General features: G+C 36.1%; 1 protein-coding gene across 2 annotated transcripts in view; it reads left to right on the forward strand.

Moving 5' to 3' along the window:
- Window positions 1-2,414: 2,414 nt before the first annotated feature.
- The window catches only part of LOC138327586 (aryl hydrocarbon receptor nuclear translocator 2-like), a 38,804-nt gene continuing 16,411 nt past the window's right edge, over window positions 2,415-24,807 (forward strand). The window contains exons 1-9 of one of the 2 annotated variants that reach the window (XM_069273782.1): window positions 2,415-2,510; window positions 12,114-12,173; window positions 13,208-13,365; window positions 19,778-19,863; window positions 20,103-20,192; window positions 21,051-21,186; window positions 22,970-23,122; window positions 24,002-24,143; window positions 24,691-24,797. In XM_069273782.1, the coding sequence (XP_069129883.1) occupies window positions 2,494-2,510; window positions 12,114-12,173; window positions 13,208-13,365; window positions 19,778-19,863; window positions 20,103-20,192; window positions 21,051-21,186; window positions 22,970-23,122; window positions 24,002-24,143; window positions 24,691-24,797 (949 nt within the window). In that variant the 5' untranslated portion in view covers window positions 2,415-2,493. The remainder of the gene's footprint in view (window positions 2,511-12,113; window positions 12,174-13,207; window positions 13,366-19,777; window positions 19,864-20,102; window positions 20,193-21,050; window positions 21,187-22,969; window positions 23,123-24,001; window positions 24,144-24,690; window positions 24,798-24,807) is intronic. The other variant, XM_069273783.1, reaches the window with a different exon arrangement.

Genomic DNA, 24,807 nt, shown 5'->3' on the forward strand with positions numbered 1-24,807 from the left:
TGTATTTGTGTAAATAAAAATAGTTTAAAATAAATAGTATGTTAAGGAACCTTCTCTGAGAATGATGAAAATAAATAGCACAAGTCATGAACATACCAATGAAATTAAATTAACATAATATAACTTTAGCAAAAATTGTCGAAAAGCTAAGTTCAGGAAAAAAATAATATCGCTAAAAATATAAATTACAGAATTATTGAAATAACAACTTGGTGAAATAAAATGACGGAGTGTATAGTAAACATACAAAATTTAGAATAGTATGTATTACACTACATTACTAGATAAATATTTGCCTAGAACAACTATCATCCTTTGGCGCGTGTGTACAAATAATAAACTTTGTTTTACATTGTTTTTAAAATCTGTAGTAAAAAGTAACGTTAAATTGAGATCTTGTAAGAATTAGACGAAGAACAAATTAAGAATTAAGAAAAGATGTAAATATAGATTTAGAAAAAAAAATTAAACATAATACATTACCGAACACTAAATTCCAATATATCAAAATGCACTAATAAAGGCACAATGATATAATGTTCATAATAATTGCACAGTTTTATAATTTGCTATATAATATGTAATTTAGATGTAATTACGTCAATTAATGATATGCAATGTACTTATTCAGTTTGATTATGACATATGAACTCGCTGAATAGAAATTTATAGACAGAAACATAACATATATTTACGTACATGAACAGTTCAGTTAATTTCTTAGAATTATACGATAACGATTATGTTTATGAAAGAAAATAGACTCTAACGTCCTTTTTACAATGTATTTGTATTCCCAGGTTTATTACTTATAACATTTTTCATATTTTTTATCATAATGCATCGAGTTCAGTCATTCGCGACACGTTTTAAATACGTGATCTGTATGCTTTTATCCCAACCTTCATACAACATTATGACATATTTGAGCTTCAAAGCTTCAATACCACTACATTTGCTATGTGGTGACCGTCCAAAACGTGTGTTAATTATGAAAATGAGGACATTGTATATTACACTATCATCTATAAACCAGATAACACACCATTAGACACTTTACTGTATATATTTCTCATGAACATGTATATATCCTCAGTAAATATTATGTTATTTCTTAGTTTTTAAAAAATCGACGAATTTGGGAGCCAAAAAGGTACCAAACCATAGCCACTAGACATTTAAACAAGAGTCCAAAAGGCCTTAGTGGTCATCTCACTATATGCACCTTTGCAATAGTCAAATTAATCATATACGGTGTCATGGTAGCCACCTTCGATTTGAGATCAACCAGAGATCATGTCAGGATCATATCATGCAAGTTTCAGCTAAATCGCACTAGAACATGAGAAAAAGTTCAAAATGTGATTTCAAGATGGCGGCTGTTGCGGCCATCTAGGTTTTCGGATCGATTCGAAAATTGGAGTACTAGTGTGGTCTATCACCTGAACGCTTGCAAATAAAGAGCAATTGCACTGAGCTTCTACCAGACGAAGATCACATTCGTCGGATCATAAAAGCGTTTGGACCGCTTGATTATATATTGAGATGACTTCAAAGCATCGCATTCACGCTGATGGGATTTTTTTACAATGGGTAAAACAAACGCGGCCGAACTGAAGCTGTCAGTGTGTAGGAATGAATTTTAAAGATTTTGTTTTTGTTATATTTTCATGTATGTGTTACCTTAGAAGTGCTTCGCACTTCGTTCGGGCACGAAGGGCTGCGCCCTGTATAAGTCATCTAACCCGAAAGATGAGGATAACTTATATATAAGTCATCATGTTTCGTCCGTCGTCGTCCGTCGTGCGTGTAGCTGAAACTTGCATGAAATGATCCTGACATACATGTATGACCAAGTGTTGTTATTTTCCGGGTCGATCCGAAATCAAAGATGGCCGCCACGGACCACATATTGAAAATACATTTTCAACTTCTTCTCAAGTTCTACCAGTGCAATTTAGCTGATACTTGCATGAAATGATCCTGACATAGTCCCTACAAAGTGTTGTTATTTTTCGGGTCGATCCAAAATTCAAGATGGCTGCCACAGACACCATCTTGAAAACACATTTTCAACTTCTCAAGTTCTACCAGTGCGATTTAGCTGACACTTGCATGAAATGATCCTGCCATAGTACCGACAAATGATCCAAAACGGAATATCTGTTACGGAAAAATTTCTTCTTTCTCTTATGTAGATTTAAAATGGGGGTTTGGGGACAAGTATAAAGTGAGATATATGAATAAAAAATAAACAGAAAATTCGGCTCCGTGATTTCCATAAATTGAACTTTTTAACATTGCATAATTAATGGTTACTGAAACATCTGGCTGCGCCCTTTCAGTCATATTAATATACTTAGGTCTATTTTGTCGAGGGTCATTTCTAACCTGACACCGGTAAACGTTGTGTTGACAAATTAGGTCTAATCACAGTCCTTGTGATGTTTGCATTCAGAGAGCAACAACTTCGTCTCATGTAACCGACTGAGAATGAGTGATGCCACCAGGTTAGTTACGTGTAACTTTATTTATACCGTTTATCATTTTCTTATGCAAACTCATTGCATATTTACGCTGATTATAATACATTTAATGACAGCTTTTAATTGAGTCTAAAGGCCACTGATGGCACTGTTGTAGCTAACACGTTACAAATGTACACCTGTACAACTGTTCAACTAAGCTTAAATTTATCTACTTACACCAGAGACTAATATATAAATACAATATACGTCGCTGCTTACACACAACCCCCCCCCCCCCCCATACACACATATACATGTACGGACTACAAATGACATGTAACGTTAGGTCAGATGTAAATTTATTGCTATTATACCGATAAATACTCCAACAATGTTAGAGGTATAGCACGACGAGACACCTTTGATCATTACGTTGTATTGCACATCAGAAGTTTCTCAATATCGAGATCAAATATTATTGGATTAACCGATATAAAGCTATAATAGCTATTTATAGCTATACAAAACTGACGGTAAACAACGTTTTTGAAGATAAAATTGTGTAATAACTTGTTAGAGTAGAATGATACAATTAATTTGTTTTGCCCTGGGTTCGACTGCCGCGTTAGCTTGCAGATTCATAGGTCTCGCAATAATATTGACAGGTACTGGTGAGCATGGATAATGGACGACATCAAATTCATTTTACAGTTTATTAACGTTTAACATATGTAAAGTCAACAACAACAAGAAAATACCCGCGTGGCTCAGTAGGAAGTAGGGACAGTTTTGCTGCTATCGCCGATAATCTCATATCTCTGCTATTGTAATTATAACCTATCTCTGCTATTGTAATTATCACCTACCCATCAATGATAGACCAAGCACGTGGCGCTACCCACAGGGCCGATTATTGATAGTTTAACCTCCAATTTCACAAACACAGTTCTCCATGCAGCAAAGATTCACAAAATATCTCCTTAATGGCTACCCCGAAACTCAATACAGGAGGCTCCCATTCTTTTCCAACGGCTCTCAAAACAAGAGTGAAGACTATTAATTACTATCGAAACCGTCTAAAAGCGAGACATGCCAAGTCCAATATTGCACAATTTTACAAGTATTTCAAACTCAAAAATATAGCAAAAATATCGAACTGACAGCGAAAAATACACACACACTATGTAAATGCAGTTCCATACTATACGATAACAGCAAATTAGGGAAAGGATGGGTGACAAATATATAAAAATTACATAAGATTCAAAACTCACTCCTCACCTCTCAAGGCCCGGTAGAAAACTGAAAGTCTAGGCGCAGTCCCGAGATCTCGTGCCCAGCGAAGTATCGTCAAAGTTTCGGTAAATACAATTTCCAGAAAATATTACAACGAAGCGCACTGCAGCTTCCTTACAATTGCTTCCACTCAAAACTGACTCCTGAAACTTGCAATGGTTGTTTATAATGATCATTCAAACCTATATAGAAAGCAGTTTTGATGATGTATAATTAAGCTAATTAAGTTAATTATTGCTCTATTGTTTCGAACGAAAAATGGTTGCATAGTGTTCAAGTTATCCTTATACACATTCCCTGCAAGTTTCAGGAGTCGGTTTTGAGCGCAAGCATTTTTATCTCCAGAAATGTTGTTTTTCGCTAGTTTTGTATAGCTATAAATAGCTATTATAGCTATATATTGCTATAATAGCAATACATTTACATGTGCCCAACCCGTAGGTGTGTACGTTAGTGTTGTATGTAGTCTACAGTATCTAAACACAGTTTGACCTAGCTGTACATGTACTGCCTTGGATTGGTTTAGAAGAATTTTTGATTAATGTGAACATAAAAATGACAACTTAATAGTTGCTCACATATAATTTTGATTGTACCATTATTCCTACTCCAATATACAAGAATATGTAATGTTCGTACTGTAATATTCACAAGCAAAATAACCTCTCTCAGGTTTACCAGATGGTGGAAGCCTTCCATCAGATGTTGCATGTACAGCTGTTGTAGGGAAAAAAGTCTGTCTTTTCCGCTACAACAGTGCAGTACATACAATGTAGCTATACTCAGGTGTACGCATACATTTATATATATTTACATTTTGCCACAGCGACTCTCATTACTCTATGATAATCGTGATCTGCATTATGAGCCAATAAATGCAGCCTAGACTTGGTGTAGTAATATCTACATAAATGGATGTGAGTCTTGTTTACTAAAACCATGTTAGTCCGCGCAGGAAAATTAACATTGTAGTTGAATGAACCAGTTTGGTTATGAAAAAAATCTTTAAAATGTCTGGATAATTGAAAGTTAACTGAATAGCTATTAAAAAACATCGAAATTTTGTTATCTTTTCAATTTTTTATAGGGACTATTATTTATCACGTTGAAATGGCTGAAGCAGGAAATTCAAATGTTCACTTGCATTTAAATTATGATAAACTTTGAACTAGAAAATCAAATGTAAATATAAAAATTAAAGGATTGTTAGATTGCATTTATTGGAGATATAAATGCAATCTATCAATCCTTTAATTGTTAAGGATGATCCCTCCAACCTCAGCTTATGGAAGACCCCTCCCCTCGTGATCAGATATTTGGTATACCCCTCCCTTCAGCCCCTCATGATCAGCTGTAAAGTGGAATACCCCCTTAGATATTTGGTGTACCCTTCCCTTCAGCCCCTTATGATCAGCTGTACAGTGGATTCCCCCCCCCTTAGATATTTGGTGTACCCCTCCCTTCAGCCCCTTATGATCAGCTGTACAGTGGATTCCCCCCCCCCCTTAGATATTTGGTGTACCCCTCCCTTCGGCCCCTCATGATCAGCTGAACAGTGGATTCCCCCCCCCCCCCTTAGATATTTAGTGTACCCCTCCCTCCGGCCCCATATGATCAGCTGTAAAGTGGACTCCTCCCCTTAGATATTTGGTGTACCCCTCCCTTCGGCCCCTCATGATCAGCTGTACAGTGGATTCCCCCCCTTAGATATTTAGTGTACCCCTCCCTCCGGCCCCTTATGATCAGCTGTAAAGTGGACTCCTCCCCTTAGATATTTGGTGTACCCCTCCCTTCGGCCCCTTATGATCAGCTGTACAGTGGATTTCCCCCCCCCCCCCCTCCCCCTTAGATATTTAGTGTACCCCTCCCTCCGGCCCCATATGATCAGCTGTAAAGTGGACTCCTCCCCTTAGATATTTGGTGTACCCCTCCCTCCTTCCCCTTATTGTAGCAGAGTCTACTTGGTGGTTTTAAAGTATGAAGCACTCCACGCAGAAAGTAATCCAATGAAGAAGTTTATTTCTCCATAAAACACCCTAAAATAATAAATAACAACAAATTTATATATTTATAATGTACAATGTAGATAATGTAGCTTACATATGAATACAGTATAATGGAACAATCCATTTACAATAACGTGACGGATGTACGCACCCAGCACAAGGGACTAGCTCACACTAAACCTATACAATTGCTCTAACGCAGCTCTTACTGAATAACTCAGTCGCTATTAATAGTACAATAGTATGGCTAATGCTTACAGCAATACAACGTTACATCGGTAAATTAACTTGAAATAATTCAATGCTACTACAAACAGTTACAACATAGGAGAATTCACCAAACCTACCTCTTCATGAATGAAGAGGGCCCGACTCCCGGGAACACTCGTACGTCGTATGGAACGTGCGCACAAAACGCTACAATTTAACATATGACAAAAATAGTAAAAAACACATAAAAGTACTGGCGTCAGACATCTAGCAGAATTCACCAAACCTACCTATGACTATGAAATGCATAAAGCTTACAATTACCAGATCAATCAAGACACAAATATTACAATTGATACAATTTGGCGGGAAATACAAATACTAATCAATTAGCGAATTTACTCTCCAAATACTTCTGATTTACAGATGAAACAAAAGATATAAATAATACAATTAAACATAATCTTTATAAGGAATGTGAACATAGATAATTCATAAATAAAGTACTTACATAGTAATGGAGCTGATCTATCTAAAGTATGCTCTAGATCAAGATCTACATATAGTCATACATACAAGTACGTCCTTCCTCTACGACGGCCAGTACAGGAGTGACGCTACCCTATAAAACGCGGGTACGCAATGACCCATGGTCACTCTCAATGTAAAAATAGATCAGGTCGACTGAATTACCATATATGGAACAGACAAAATTCCTGTACGAGTTATTCCCCTTGTAGTCATACACGTGATTTGTACGCATATTGGTCAAGGAAAGTGTGATTTATGAATGGGATTCGTTTACTACGCATAGCAACGCGTAGTATTTTCAGGGGGCACTGTCTTTAATTTCCCCTGTGAACCACAGTTTTGATGATTTAATTTTCAAATGAAATCCATCGTGTGTATTAATAAAATATTAACATTTTCACCGCACGCCGATTTCGGGAAATTCGGTGTTTTTTTTACAATAATGATTTAAATCTACTGTTTTATATTACAGCTAATGCAAACAATCAGTACGTTATCAGACCTTTCATTTCAACTACAAACAAATTCCATAAACAAATGTTGAAGTAATATACAAAATACATAACAAAATATATTTGTCTCAAAAATTTTGATTTGCTGTTCGTTTACTTTTATGGTATTTTATTTCATTTTTACGATACATTCACCGCATATCGTTTTCCAGAAATATAACATTTTGGAAAAGGTATTTGAATTCAGAGTTTGTGATAATCACAAACATATATTAGAGAGGCAGATGTACCTTTGTATGTGATTCAGTAAAAAAACTTTGATCATATGTTACAACAGTTACACTAATTTTCAGATGGTTTCAGTACGATTTTAGCAATATTTTAACTCTGCAGCCTTACTCGGAAAAGACAACACAATGATGCATTCTATACAATATACACAAGTTTATTTACACTATATATACATAAAACTATATAATAGAATCAATATACATATACATTCACTCTCTCTCCCATTCACCACACACCACTAGAAAGTCACTGATATTGTCTTGTCCTCTTCTTAATCACAAAAAACACTCCTCTGGTCGATGATGATATGTCCATCTAATTCCAGCTATGAGTTACACCTAGTGTAAACCATGGTAGACACCTTAGTGTCACATAGAAAGTCACATGCCCACCATTGGCCACTGGTGGAACAACAAAGTGTCACATCCAGTCATCAATCGTAGACCGTGGACTCAAACGTAAGTCGCCTCACTCTGGGGTTACTGCACCGCTGAGTGCCATGGAACCTGTTTTACCATCACTGTAGCCATAAATATATGACTGTCATAGTCACATCTGATGTGTTGGCTGGTCTGTCATCCCATTCCATGGATAAAAAGCTGGTAAATACAGAAAACAGGACAGAATATGTTTAGATCTGCCTAATTTCATATGACTATAATGTCTTTGCAGGTATGTCAAACCTATCAATTACTGCTCACATACGCTTCCATACATTTATTATTCTACCAAACTGAAGATAGTTATTACTGAAATTATACTAAATTGATAATAATTACATAACAACGTTCCTCATAATAAAATATCTTAATGCTCAATACTAAACTAAATATAAGCAAAAGACGTATTACACAACCGTGCAGGTCCAATACGAACACTATATACCGAGCCTGTACTGTGTTATCTATGGGCCTCCATACCTATACTCATAGAAAACGCATACGCTTATATATATATATATGACCAACTATTCTATAATAACAGGTTCTACAAAACTATTACATACTAAATATATTGCTTAATCCAACATATAACGTATAAATAGGGATTGGATTTCGTTTTTATGTTAACCATGCTTGTATGGAGCAATTCCTCTAAGAATATATTCAATATGGGGCGCTAGCGCCCCATGTTGAATATATCTAGCGCCCCATATTGAATATATTCTTAGAGGAATTGCTCCATACAAGCATGGTTAACATAAAAACGAAATTCAATCCCTATATTTACACTCACACGACTTTTTATTTATATTTTATGCAATAAAATCGTCATTTGAAAGTGACGTAATTATTCAATAAAAGTCGGTCAAAAGTGGGAGGAGCTTACTCAATTGAACAGCGAATGATGACTTTTCACGTAAGGTAGAATTATTCATCCGCAACGACAAAAAAGTTCAATATTTTAGTGTAAAATAAACATGACAAACAAAGTAAATTTCAGAGATAATTTTATTTAATCAGATCAGAACTTTAAATAGGTATTCAATTTTGCTAAAAGTTAATATATCGCGTAATAACATAAAGAATTTGTACTCGGCCACATGTGTGAACTGGGAGACCGTTATTGTGCAGCGAGGCAAAGCTGACGCACGCTTACACACTGGAGTTTGCCGAAGTTGTCAAACACCGCTTTTCAAGTAGCTAAATTTGTTTGAGATTGTCGTCTGACTTGACAATATTACATCCTTCGGAGCCATGTGATTATTTAATCTACGCTTAGATCGATAGATGGAACAACTTCACTTGTGTTCGATGGATACAATGTATTTGTGGTGACGCATAACTGTCAACGCGTGGATTAGCCTACTAGCGGTGCATGTTTTATAATACACATGATTAAATTCTCAAAGAACAAAGACAAGAGAATATGTTTATAACTGACCTAGCTCTGTCAGAGGGTCTCACATCCGCCAACCCCAAAGACTCGATCGTAGGACACAGACACAGAGGTAATGTTTACATTTGACATCCATCATTTTTCGGATATTTTTCCCCGTTTCTTCAACTGTTAATTTTTAAAATGATATCATATATTAATATAAAACATATATGTATTGTTTACATTTTTCCAAAATTCTACGAAAAACAACAATATACACGTAATGTTGCGTCAAAATGTAAACAAAGCCATGTGTTGCTTTAAAAAAAAAAAAAAGTAGCCCCTTTACGTTGCATAGAACATTTTCATACGCAAGTTCAAAGTTCAATGTTTCCATGCAGTTATGGTAAACAAAATCGGCTAGTACTTACGTATAGTGATCAAACCTAGCAAGTGTAAATATATGCATTTATCTAATATTTAAACACTTATAACTAGATTACTTATAAATGGAACGTACACGTAAACAACTCAGTCATGCACGAGTGGACCGCAACGGGACCGCAACGCCTATGAATGCTTGACCGGTCCCCATCAGGTAAATTATACAATCCAAACGGACACAATACAAAATGGTATCGTGTAATGATATTACGAGGGCAAACACTTACCATAGTCAGCTTTCTGTGCTCCAAATATTGGCCGGCCTATACAATCCTACAACTGGACACAATCCAGACTGTGTACGTCTTGCCGCCATATCCATGTGCGTCTCTACCCGGTACCTCTCGGGTATCTTCTCTCATACTTACCTGATAGTGAGTTCAGCATTATAGGTCGCACTACACAAATTACTAACCCTATATACTCCATCCATACAAAACAACACGAAACAGGTATTACATGTATTTATTTCATTATGCGAGCGTGACACCTCCCTCCGGCCCCTTATGATCAGATGTAAAGTGGATTCCTCGATCCCCTCAGATATTTGGTTACTCCTCCCATCGGCCCGTCATGATCAGCTGTACAGTGGATTCCTCCCCTTAGATATTTGGTTACCCCTCCCTCAGGCTCCTCATGATCAGCTGTACAGTGGATTCCTCCCCTTAGATATTTGGTTACCCCTCCCTCAGGCTCCTCATGATCAGTTGTACATTGGACTCCTCTTCTCAGATATTTGGTGAACCCCTCCCTCCAGCCCCTTATGATCAGCTGTAAAGTGGACTCCTCGATCCCCTCAGATATTTGGTTACCCCTCCCTTCGGCCCCTCTCAGGTACATGTACATGTTTATGGCTACATTGGACTCCTCCTGTCAGATAATTATGGTTACCCCTCCCTTCGGCCCCTCATGATCAGCTGTACATTATAGTGGACTCTTCCCCTCAGGTACATGTATATGGCTAAAGTAAACCTTTTCTCCGGGTTTTAAGTGGTCATATCCCATCAATTTGCAAATAGATTTATTGTCGACCTCACTTCTCCGTTGTATGGTGAATCCATCTAATCAGGTGAATGTTGAATCCATCCCCTCAGATATTGTTCAGACTGTCCCCTGAGTTAGACCCTTCCGACCCCTGGCCCTCAGGTATATGGTGAACCCTTCCCCTCAGGTATAAAGTGGAAAAGCCATCGCCTGAGTTGTATGGTGGACCCTCCTGACCCCTTGGTATATGGTGAACCACTCCCCTCAGGTATATGGTGAACCCATCTGACCCCTCAGGTAATAGTGGACCATCTCACCTCCTCAGGTGGACCGTAAGCGTCCTGACCCCTTAGATATATGGTGGACCATCCAGACCCCTTATGATATATGGTGAACCGCTCCCCTCAGGTATATATATGGTGGACCCATCTGACCCCTCAGGTATATGGTGGACCATTTTGACTCCTTAGGTATATGATGAACCACTGCCCTCAGTTATATGCAGATATTGCAAAAGTTGAAAAAAATGGCTATAGACATTCCGACCAGCAAGGACTGTGAGTAAGCCAGACCGGACAAGATTTTGTCGAAACGATCATTAATACTGAACATTAATGTGAATTTCGAAAGTAAACATAACTTCTGCTATTAGTATAACTATATATCCAGACATGCAGCTGCTGTCATGAATATTTTATGCAGTTTAAATTCTACATTACTGTGGGGTTAACAAATAATGATTTTGTTAAATCAAATGAGCAATCATGCCATTGCTACTGACTTCCAGAACTCAATAATTGCTGGTCGGTCAGTCTGGACCCGATTTTAAAATACGCGGTCTGCATCAACTTTTTCTAGACATGTTCATTGGTCAGACCAATTTTGCGATGTTTGTATATGGTGAAACCTCCTGACCCCTCAGGTATATATATGGTGGACTGTCCAGACCCCTCAGGTTTATGGTTGAACCTCTGACCCCTCAGGTATATGGTGTACCGTCCCAACCCCTCAGGTATATATGGTGGACCGTCCAGACCCCTCAGGTATATGGTGGACCTTCCTGACCCTTCAGGTATATGGTGGACCATATCCCAACCCCTCAGGTATATATGGTGGACCGTCCAGACCCCTCAGGCATATGGTGGACCTTCCTGACCCTTCAGGTATATGGTGGACCATATCCCAACCCCTCAGGTATATATATGGTGGACCGTCCAGACCTCTCAGGTATATGGTGGACCTTTCTGACCCTCAGGTATATATGGTCAACCATCCCCATGCACCCCTCAGGTATATGATGAACCCCTCGAATTCTGACTCCTCAGGTTTATGGTCAAGCCCCTCCCCTCAGATATATGAATGTATGTTAGACCCTCCTGACCCCTCAGGTATACTCAAGGTGAATCCTTCCTTCTAGTGTATGGTTGCTGAGACCTCCCACGAGATGTAAAAACTCCTCCCCTGACAGGTATATATGTTAGATATCTTCCATCTCATGTATGTGTTGGGGCTGTCCTCAACGGTATACAAACCCATTTCCTCCGGTAAATGGTCATAGATACACTCAATGTGTCCAGTACCTATATTAATGTAGATATGCTTGTTTGCAGTTGTGATGGTGGCAGAGACAAGAGAAAAAGCAAACTCCATGAGGACATTGACATAAAAAAGTATGTATGATTTAAAGGTACAATGTATCTACACTATCTGATTATACATGTATGTTTCTATTTGAGGTTTGTTTTCTTTGGTTGTTAGTTTTTACATCATATTAAAGGCCCACTAAGGTTTCTTAAACAAAATTAATAATATCAGAAATTATATACTGATCGCCTAAGATGAGGGTACAACACCAGTCATGCCAGATTTCCTTCATAATATAAGATAAGAGTGGAGAGTCATTTCACTGTTTTGCCATCTAATGGAATGATAGTCAACTACCGTGCAGTATTTAATAAGGACGACGGCAGGAAACATAAGAAGACCAACGTTATAAAAATTAACATTTCATTTATTTAACCATATTGTTCAAATGGTGATGATACGTGAAGTATAAACAGTAAGCTAATAACTTTTGTGACTCTACAAAATTATCAATCTCATTTTACATTTCCATTTTAAAAGCTGTTTTGGAAAGGTATATATAGTGGCCTTTTACAGCCATGGTCATGTCAGGATGTGCGTGGTTAGATGGCAGAGGAAAACATAGACGAAAACCACTGACCAGCTGTCATTACCTGGCAACTGCCCGCCCACATGGGATTCAAACTCCTGAATCTTTAGATATTGTTATTGTGATATACAGTCAAACCTGCCTTAGTGTGACCAACTCTGTATAAAGACCACCTTCCTAATGAGACCACTTTATCATTGTCCTAAAAGGCCAATTTGAACACAATTTGACTGTAAAGACCACTCAGCTTTTATTTAACACCTATTTTCTGGTGCCTTGAATTGGGTGGTCTTTTTAGACATGTTGGATTGTACATGCACTGTTTCAAAATACATTTACTTATCAGTTTCGTAGTGCTTCACAGATGAAAAACGAAAAGCTAGCTTCAAAAATTGATGTGATAGCCATTTGTTGGAGCATAAAATTATATTCTTGTCCTTTTAATAAAATTGGATTTATTCTTAAATGCAAATTACTGCCTATTTATTCAAAAGTAAAATTTTCATGTTGTGTCATGTTATGCAATTGTAGACAGTCCAGAAAAGTTGGAGAGAAGATTCGTCGGGACAAGCTGAAGAGCTACTTGTCTGTACTTGCCCAAGAAATTCCTTGGATCTCAGATGCTAATCAAAAAGTTGATCGATCCCAGATACTCAAACTCACTGTTAACTACTTAAGGTTTCATTATGGTGAGTAAATATGGCATATAGTACTACAAACTGGTAAACTATAATTTCTGTGCTGTTTAATTTCAGGAATATGTTGGAGGAAATTTTTCAGAAATCAATCAAAATGGTATCAATAGCATCATTGTATGGTTGTGATTCAAAATTAAACTTTGGGAGTCAATTTTGCTTATTTTTCTAATTGTCAGATTCTTGTGATAATTACTAACAAAAAACCAGGTGAGCAATACAGGCCCTCTGGGCCTCTTGTTCCCTTTGGTGTGAATATCAGCTAGATGTGTTAATATGATCTGTATTTACAAATAACACGCCAGACTGACAGATGGTTAAATATCAATAGGTCTATAGACACACACCTAGTATTCTTTCTACATTACTATATCCTACATATAAAGGTCAAATACGGGATGACATTGTCAGGTAGCTTCACATGGAAGACTTGTTATAATTATTTCATTTTTACACAGACAAGCCGGAACAGTCATGATGTTCCAATTGGTGTTCTAAATATTCATTGATGAACGCTACTGAAATATTTACTGTATTAGTTGTTAACTACTTAAGGTTTCATTATGGTGAGTAAATATGGCATATAGTACTACAAACTGGTAAACTATAATTTCTGTGCTGTTTAATTTCAGGAATATGTCGGAGGAAAATTTTCAGAAATCAATCAAAATGAATTTGAATATAAAAACCAACATTAAAAATCAATTTTTCTTTGAGAAATCATAGAGCGCATCCGTGAACTATTACAAATTTTATATCTGTCATTAAAATGTATCGGAAGTGGAAACATGTTCTCTGAGTTTGTTCAAGGATGCACTCTATGGTTTCCTAGACAATAAAAAAAGTGGCCAAAATTGTCATTGTTTTTGTAATATATGCATATTTCCAATGTTAACATGGCAACTAAAGCTGCCAAATTAAAAAAACAGTCATTACATATGAATCCAGGGTGTACTAGAGTTTCAGTGTTAATACTGAAGTTAGAATTCTAACCCTAATTGTATATACAGTGGCACCCATTTGATTTAAATTGTGATATGAAATACTTTAAAATTGTAATAACGTAACCTAAAAAGCTCCTATTTCAACACAATTTCACTTTCCCACCTGAAATAATTCAACCTTGACAATTTTAGGTATTTTCCAATTCCCAGAGAACTCCATAATATTATTTTAGTTTGACTGCAAAATAATTTATTTTAAATTATAAATTATAAAATGTATGTATATATAAAGTGGGAATTAAGTCACAGTGGTATAGGTTACTTGTTAAGTGGAATTAATTATTGAAAATTAATTACTTAATAGTATGAAACTTTACCTACTTTTTATATTGCTTGGTACTTGGCAATGATAAATGTATTATGCATATATATATGTACATGCCAGCTAGGTTATATTTTAACCCTGTTAACTGAAAGTTATATCTATTAAAGGACACTATAAAACCTGTTTAAATAAAGGTGGTAGACTTGCATGGTTTGTACAAACTTTTCACTTTATTATTACATTATACTGTCTACATAACTTGAATACTCCAATAATTTGATAGTTTATATATATCATAATCTCGCCTACAGTTTAAGTTATACATGTACGTGGTATATTATTCATGAATCATGAAGAGCTTTTAAGTAATATGTTGTTCATCACCAAAAGTTACCAACATTTTGAGGATTACAGTATATACATGTCAGTATAGGTTTTCATTTTATAAGCACAATGATAGCTGAAAATGATTTATACATGTGATTACATCTATAGCGAAGTGAAAATAGTACATACAGTAAGACCATCAAGTCAAATTGTGGTCTTTCTTTTCACATTTTTACAGTGCTAATTTATAGTAATTGTAAGTAATTTCTACAGGTATGTTCCCATTATACCTACATATTAAAGCACATAAAACACCAGTTTTCATTACATAATTTCTGTATTTTAGCTAACATTTATAAGGTATTTGAAGCTATTTGAATGAATTCCACAGCTGAATTAATCAAACCATATGGTTTTCAATGGATATCTGAATGAAAAATAACATGTTAAATTTGTCACCCAGTTACGGCACATATTACTTTATTTAACTATATGTGCAATATTCAATATGTATGTTGTTTTCAGTGCATCATATTGATTTAAAAATCTTAAGGACATTTTGGGGTTTTACAAAATTTTGTTAGGGCATTCTCAATTGAAATCATTAAGGATTTTCAAAAATGTTAGGACATTTTGAAAGAGTACTGAAAAAATGGCCAAAATTTAGCCCCAATCTGAATCACTGTAGTTTATGATTTGTGTTGTTAAGACCTGTCAGGGTCTTAATTATTAGCTCACCTGGTCCAAAGGACCGAGGTGAGCTTATGGGATACCGCAGCGTCCGGCGTCCGGCGTACGGCGTCCACGTCCGGCGTCCGGCGTCCGTCAACAATCGACTTCTTCTCCATAACCGCTCGTCGGATTTCAATAAAATTTGAATGGTAGCATCCTTATGGGCTACTAGCTGGAAATTGTACAAATGATGGGGCTGACCCCCCGGGGGCCTGAGGGGCGGGGCCAAAAGGGGTCAATTTGGCTATTTCCATATAAATGACTTCTTCTCTGAAACTAAGCATGGGATAGCACCCATAATGCAATGATATCATCTTTATAGGGTGGGGATTCAAAATTGTGCAAATGATAGGGCTGACCCCCGGGGGCCTGAGGGGCGGGGTCAAAAGGGGTCAATTTGGCTATTTCCATATAAATGACTTCTTCTCTGCAACTAAGCATGGTATAGCACCCATTATGCAATGGTAGCATCCTTATAGTGTGGGGATTCAAAATTGTGCAAATGATAGGGCTGACCCCGGGGGGCCTGAGGGGCGGGGTCAAAAGGGGTCAATTTGGCTATTTCCATATAAATGACTTCTTCTCTGCAACTAAGCATGGTATAGCACCCATAATGCAATGGTAACATCCTTGTAGGCTGGGGATTCAAAATTGAGCAAATGATAGGGCTGACCCCAGGCGGCTTGTCAATTTCCATGGATATAAATGACTTTTTCTCTGTAACTTAACATGGGATTGCGCTCATAATGCAATGGTTACATCCTTATAGGGTTTGGATTGATCCTTATAGGGTTTGGATTCAAAATTTTGCAAATGATGGGGCTGACCCCCCCCCCCCCCCCCCCCCCCCCCCCCCCCCCCCCCCCCCGGTAGCCTGAAGGGTGGAGTCAAAAGGGGTCAATTTAGCTATTTCCATATAAACGACTTCTTCTCTGCAACTAAGAATGGAAGAGCACTTATAATGCAATGGTAGCATCCTTATAGGGTTGGGATTTGAAATTGTACAAATGATAGGGCTGACCCCCGGGGCCTTAAACGGCAATAGATGCGAGGTCAAAAAGGTCAATTAGGCTACTATTTTCATATAAATTACTTTGTCTCTGAACCTCTGTATTGGATAGCATATTTGTATGGTATCAATAGCATCATTGTATGGTTGTGATTCAAAATTAAACTTTGGGAGTCAATTTTGCTTATTTTTCTAATTGTCAGATTCTTGTGATAATTACTAACAAAAAACCAGGTGAGCGATACAGGCCCTCTGGGCCTCTTGTTCCCTTTGGTGTGAATATCAGCTAGATGTGTTAATATGATCTGTATTTACAAATAACACGCCAGACTGACAGATGGTTAAATATCAATAGGTCTATAGACACACACCTAGTATTCTTTCTACATTACTATATCCTACATATAAAGGTCAAATGGGGATGACATTGTCAGGTAGCTTCACATGGAAGACTTGTTATAATTATTTCATTTTTACACAGATAAGCCGGAACAGTCATGATGTTCCAATTGGTGTTCTAAATATTCATTGATGAACGCTACTGAAATATTTACTGTATTAGTTGTTTAAAGTTGGAGTGGGTGTAAATTTTGCTGTGTTTGCGGTAAATATGATTTCTGCAAACTTAAACTCCCGAGAATGTAATAAAAAAAACAAATGGTGAGAAAAATTACTTAACAATATATAGCTTATTGATATAGTAGAAATTAGCAGTTTGCAAATATTGTTTTTCTACAAATTAGTATCAAAGAGAAAATATTGAAATGTTCTCCCAGTGAAATTAAACAATTATACATGAACATGACTTTTCAAGTTAAAATAGGTTGAAATAATTTGAAATATTTGATATCATATGCTTGGGTAACAACAGTCTTGAACATATACATTTTTGTATGTACACATAGAAGAATAGGAAAAATATACATTGCTGTCCAATGCCCTAGTTACATGTATATACATTTTATATCTAGCTGACCAGGTATTGAACTTTGATCTAATTTTGGCATGAAAAACCAGTGATTTTACCAACCTCGCCAAAGACGCATAATCAGTTGTCAACTGATCATGACAGAGACAATATTTAAAGGCACAATATACGTAACTTTAGAATTTATTTTATAATCACAAACATTTACTACGTTCTCTGCATAAAATGCTGACTAAAGCCAGGTAAGATGTTACTGTGACCAAAAAAAAATAAAAAAATAGATATAATTAATGATGTGGCCCACAATAAATACAAAACGAAGCCATACGAAGAATTTCATGGAAATAGGCATGAGTATGTATGAAGGATCTGGCAATTGTTGTGACCCAATCGACTTTGCACCGGAAAAAAAGAAACAAACAAGTTAGCGTTTGTAGAACTTGTGCAGGCCTATACACAGGGACCTGGCACAAATTTCTGACCAACGGTATATATATATTTTAAGCTCACCTGGCGCAAAGGGCCGGTGAGCTTATGTCATTGTGCGCCGTCCATCCGTCCGTCAACATTTCTTTTAAAACGCTACTAGTCATAGAGTTCTGCATGGATTGTAACCAAATTTGTCCACAAACATCCTTGGGTTAAGGGGAACAGAACTTGAATGGATTTTGGCTCTGACCTCCTAGGGGCAGGAGGGGCGCAGCTCAATAGGGGAATTAGAGGTACATGTAAATCCTATAAATTGCTACTTGTCCCAGAGTTCTGCATGGATTGTGGCCACAAACATCCTTGGGTGAAGGGGAACAGAACTTGTATAAAGTTTGGCTCTGATCCCCTGGGGGCAGGAGGGTCGGGGCCAAATAGGGGAAATAGAGGTAAATCCTATAAATTGCTATAGCTACTTGTTCTAGAGTTCTGCTTGGATTATAACCAAATTTTGCTACAAACATCCTTTGGGAAGGGGAACAGACCTCGTATGAATCTTGGCTCTGACCCCCTGGGGGCAGGAGGGGTGGGGCCCAATAGGGGAATTATAGGTAAATCTTCAAATATCTTCAGAAAAGAAACAATGAACCTGTATTCAGAACATTACTTGGCATTACAAACCAGGTGAGCAATACAGGCCCTCTGGACCTCTTGTTAAGGTAGGATATGGGTTACACGTATGTAGAGCCCATTTATAAGAAAAACAAAAAAACTCAGATTAAAAAAGATGAGTCTGTTTTTCTCTATAATTGTAGAGTTCATACACTTGACACTATAATACACATACATATATTTACATTCTGAGTGTTTCTTCACTATATTAATCAACCAACTGACGAAAACAAACATTTGCCTATGAAAACACTATGAATACACTATGAATACAACGATTCTCATGCATGGATCACCTGATTTTAAACATTATCATGCCAGTTTCATATCAATAAAAAATAGTCCCCCATAATATTTTAATGTATAATCTTTAATGTGTTGCTTCTTTATGTAGAATGAAAGGTTTACTTTAATATTAAGTCAATCAAATCTTATTTTAACTTTATTGCTTGTACATTGTATATTGTTTGTCATTTGCAAAAAAAAAAAAAAAATGTCGACCAGAAGGCTGAAGCTGGAAAACGCGACGTTGTGGAACAACTTTGTCCTCCAGCTGTTCCATTAATCTGGTTTCTCGTCGTGTATGGGTGTCATAATTTTAAATATAATATGAGTACCTTTCAAAATTTTTTATTTTCATAAATTATTCTAATGTCAATATATGGATTGAATGTATTTTTCTGATTTTCATAGCGGCTATGAATTATAGAAGCTATCTACATATCTTCCGAGATATGTAGATAGCTTCTAGAAAAATACATTCAATTCCTATATATATATATATTAGGACATAGATTCCAACAGAATAATTAAATTCTTTGACCTACATTGTATTTCAGGGTCACTCACAAGACTCCAAGGTTTATAGAGTTCATTATCTTCGAGCAGAAACATCAACTGTTGATTGAGTATTTCAGATTGATTGTGTGATTTCTTGTAATCATTTCAGTTTCAAATATCCTAGCAAATGGTTTCCATGATTTTACAGTACCTTTCACTTTTCTTGCATTTATAGTTTAAAAATGAACCCATCTTCATTGCAGGTATCAAAGAAAAGAAGATTTCACTCCAAAAATGGAGACCACCGAGCTTCTTGTCATCAGATATTCTTCGTCACTGTCTTAATGAGGTAGTTACATTGTAACTTTGATATCTATTGTACATGTACTGTTATAGTATGTATTATAAATAGTATCAAGATCTTCTTAATTACTTTAAGAGCTACATGTAATGGTTAATTATCAAAATGTCATGAACAGTGATAGTCTTTTGGTTGTGCTAAATAGCTGTTTATAATAATCAATTTATTTTGAATATATGAGTCTTACTTTGAGTGTATGTATTTAGATATAATTTACATTTGGACAGGCTACGGGTGGATTTTTGATGGTTGTCTCACACTCCGGGACTGTTATTTATGTGTCGGAGGGTATTGCTGGTGCACTTGGCCATTCACCAGTAAGTTGGTATCCATGTACAGATATATTAGATAATTGTTATAATGATTGTATCTACAATTGTTGTAGTCTCCATTATAACATATATAAGCAATTGTGAGACATTACCACATTAGATCCAGTAGTTTTGTTTTCGATTAAGTGTTGATTAAAGTACATGTTCTAAGCCTCTCCAGTATTGATCGTGTAGGTTTTTAGAATACAGCTAATACCAAGTGCATGTAGTACATAAATGTGGACATGCAGTTTTGGATTAATTGTCTCAGATGTTTTGTCATTTATTCTTAACTCAACTTTAAGATTAGGCTGTTCAGAATTTGAAAGATTGTGTATAATAGCTTCATATTTACTCAAAGACAGTTTATTTAAATTTTTACATAGAAGAAAACTGTTATGATAATAATAATTCAAATTATCATTTTTTTCCCTTTAAGCATTCTAAAAATAGTTCAATCTTTATCCTAGTGTGATAGCAACTATTTAAGGAATGTTTTTTATTTTTTGTTGTTTACTGGTGTGTAAACTGCATTTGTTGGACAGATATTTCAACATGATGCGCTAATGGCAATGCACGTCATTTAAAATACAGTTTACACACCAGTAAACAACAAAAAATAAAAATCATTCCTATATTTACATTTCAATTGTTCCGATAAAATGAAACTATGTTTTTTCAACGTTATACAATTGATGCAACAGCCAGTCATGATCAATTGATGAAATGTATGTGGTCTTACACGACAACCAACTGCTTTTACACAAGTGTAAACGAGATCCCAGTTGATAAAGTTAAAAGATGTATATAACAAAGGAAAAAACAGATATGTAAATATAAAAGAGTATATTTGATCTAATCCAGATAAATATAATTGGCCTGCCTATCTCAAGCATTCTCCATTATAATGACTGTGAGATGTTTAGCCGACAGTTTCGGACAGCTGATGAAAATCCATTTTTATCCGAGAGTTTATCGTCTCACCAGACAAAGGCACAAAGTGAGTTATCATATGTTTCAGTTGAGTCCTATTATTTTATTTCTATGCTTATTACAGAGTTATCTGCCCATTTTGCTTGGTTGCTATTAATTGTATGTCATTTAATGACTGAAGCCAAGTAATGTGTTGTTTCCTGTAATATATTATGTTAGGTGCACACAAACGCATGACAAAGCCATCAGCAAGGGCTGATCACACTCTGTAAGATCCAAATACAGAATAAAGACTGTGTCTTGAATAAGTTAACAAAACTCAATAAAAGGCCTATTGTTTCATATACACAATGTTGTTGGTGGAGATTGATAAGAATCTATCCCCTCTCATTTGAATCAAGTGAAATACAGTGTGCATTAATTTTTAGCCCACCATCATCAGATGTTGATGATGGTGGGCTATTCAAATCGCCTTTCGTCCGTGGTCCGTCGTCCATCCGTCCTTCCGTCCGTCCGTCCGTCCGTCCGTTTACAATTTTTGTTACCACTATTTCTCAGAAAGTACTGAAGGGATCTTTCTCAAATTTCATATGTAGGTTCCCCTAGGGCCCTAGTTGTGCATATTGCATTTTGGGACCGATCGGTCAACAAGATAGCCGACAGGCGGCCATCTTGGATTTTGATAGTTAAAGTTTGTTACCGCTATTTCTCAAAAAGTGCTGAAGTGATCTTTCTCAAATTTCATATACAGGTTCCCCTAGGACCCTAGTTGTGCATATTGCATTTTGGGACCGATCGGTGAACAAGATGGCCGACAGATGGCCATCTTGGATTTTGATAGTTAAAGTTTGTTACCGCTATTACTCAAAAAGTACTGAAGGGATCTTTCTCAAATTTCATATACAGGTTCCCCTAGGGCCCCTATAGTTGTGCATATTGCATTTTGGGACCGATCGATCAACAAGATGGCCGACAGATGGCCATCTTGGATTTTGATAGTTAAAGTTTTTTACCGCTATTTCTCAAAAAGTACTGAAGGTATCGTTAACAAATTTCATATGAAGGTTCCTCAAGGACCCTAGTTGTGCATATTGTTATTTGGGACCGATCGGTAAACAAGATGGCTGACCGACGGCCATATTGGATTTTGATTGTTAAACTCTGTTACCGCTATTTCTCAGAAAGTACTGAAAGGATCCGGATCTTTCTCAAATTTTATGTGTAGGTTCCCCTTGTACCCTAGTTGTGCATAGTACCTTTTAGGACTGATGCGTAATGCCTTTCGGGACTGACCGGTAAACAAGATGGCCAACCGGCCGCCATCTTAGATTTCATTGTTGAAGTTTGTTACCACTATTTCTTAGAAAGTACTATAGCGATCTGTCTCAAATTTTATATGTCGTGTGTTTGAAAAAGTTTGAAAAGCAGGGAAAAGATCCCTCTTTCCATTGTCAGATATAGATCATTCTTCGGTGGGCGCCAAGATCCCTCTGGGATCTCTTGTTAGCCTTACATAGAGGTTTATAGGTTCTTTAAAGTACTTACTTTCTTTACTTATTAAGCCATATAGTCATTTTGAGTATATCTAATTCCATCTGGCTCGCTGGATACTTGCATCATAAACCTATAACTAGGCATTACTCTTGCCAGTACTGATGGTATGTAAATAAAGGGAAGCAACTCTGGTAGATCAGTATGAAAACTAGTGTGCAGTACACAAGTTATTCTGACCATGACCTATGTGCTAGGCCATGAGCCAAATAATTTGTTCTTTCCTATTTCTTTATTTGCAGATTTGTTTTCCACAGAAATCCTGTTTATATATATATATATCTATAAATCTTTTACAGTTAATACTTTTAAAAGTAACCATAGATCTTTCCTAGTGCGGATTCAAAATCTGCTGAAAAATAATAACGCCCCACAGTATGAAACTGTCCATTTTCTTGGGAGGATCTCATCAGATGACCAAAAGGTTACAGACAAAAATGTGAACCCACCAGGTTTGTACACTCAATCTTTTGTTGAATAGCATCATTTGATATGCATATCAATTAAAAGAAAAATACACTATAGTTTTTGGACACCATCTTGAGGAACTCTGCTTTTTTCAATTTTCAATTTTGATATTAATATCAATATACGTACTATATAGCTTAGCTTTAATGCTTTTTCCAATTTTAATATTGATATTTATATAAAGTCAATACCATATTGCTTAGCTTTTATGCTTTTTCAATTTTCAATTTTGATATTAATGTCACTACCATATAGCTTAGCATCTCTTATGAGAAGCAGACACTTTTATTTTCTTGATGACAACATTGTTAACCTCAATATATCAAAGTAGAAAGAGCTGTGACATCAAGATTATTCAACAAGAGAATATGTTTTATAAAGAACAGCAGATAGAATTAGAGGGAATATCTAGTAAGTACGTTTACTGGGAAATGTTTAGTTAAAATCAAATAAGTTTGATCGGGATCTCAATTTTCTCATGTTTTATTATTTAATTTATCTTTTTACCATTCCATGTAAAGAAAAAAAAAAATATAAAAGTGTGCTACTCGGGATCTCAATTTTCTTATGTTTTATTATTTAATTTATCTTTTTACCATTCAATGCAAAGAAAAGTAAAAAAGATAAAAAAAGTGTGCTACTCGGAATCTCAATTTTCTGATGTTTTATTATTTGATTTATCTTTTTACCATTCCATGTAAAGAAAAGTAAAAAAAATAAAAGTGTGCTACTCTGATGCATTACTGGGCTACAAGTTTGATACAGAAATTTAGTGAGCTGCCTAGAAATGATTGTAGGTTGATGAATGTTTTCATTGCTCTTCAGAATGCAAGTTAAAAACCATATTATGGTGAAAATTTCAGATAAACAGAACACATGGCTGGTGGCTGTTGGACGGCTCGTTAAGGATCGAGTCATGCATGAACTATCGGTGATGGGTTTGGACAAAATGGAATGGTGTACTCAGCATAGTATGGATGGCACAATCGTATTTGCTGACCAAAGGTACAAATCTATGCAGCTTTAAATTTCATATCATAAAATATCTAGATCTACGTATGTTTTTTTTTCTTGATGAATTAATTAGTTCAGCTATTTTACTCAAATGAGACTGCAGTGGCATAGTGGTTAAGGTTTTCAATATATTACTTCTAGTTCTGAACCTCTGGGTTTCAAGTTTGAATCCAACATTAGGCAGTAGCTATATATAGCTAGGCACTGAACTTAAATCGGTGGTTTACGTATCTAAGTATATTCCTGGACCAACTTTCCACCAGCTTTGGCATATTTTTAAATGACACTATTTTCTGAAATAAAATCAGATTATAGGAATCCTAGATTTTCAATGTAGTTGAAAATAAAATATAATAAAATGTAAAGAACCAAGAAAATGTGTTGAAGACTGCTGTTAAAAAAACCTCTTTAGATTAATAAAAACATGACATTTATTACCCTGGATGAGGCTGAAGGAAAACTCCCACAGACACAAAAGTTTTGATTCATCCGTGAGGTATAATACATTTTATGAGATATAACCAGGTGTTTGTTTCAGAGTGTCGCAGTGCCTTGGTCTGTTGTCAGGGGAAATAACTGGCTATACCTGTTATCAGTACATTGTTCCTGAGGATGTCCAAGCTGTCAGCTTCAGTCACATGAAAAGTGAGTTCTG

This window comes from Argopecten irradians, chromosome 7, assembly GCF_041381155.1.
Source record: "Argopecten irradians isolate NY chromosome 7, Ai_NY, whole genome shotgun sequence".
NCBI classification, from domain to species: domain Eukaryota; kingdom Metazoa; phylum Mollusca; class Bivalvia; order Pectinida; family Pectinidae; genus Argopecten; species Argopecten irradians.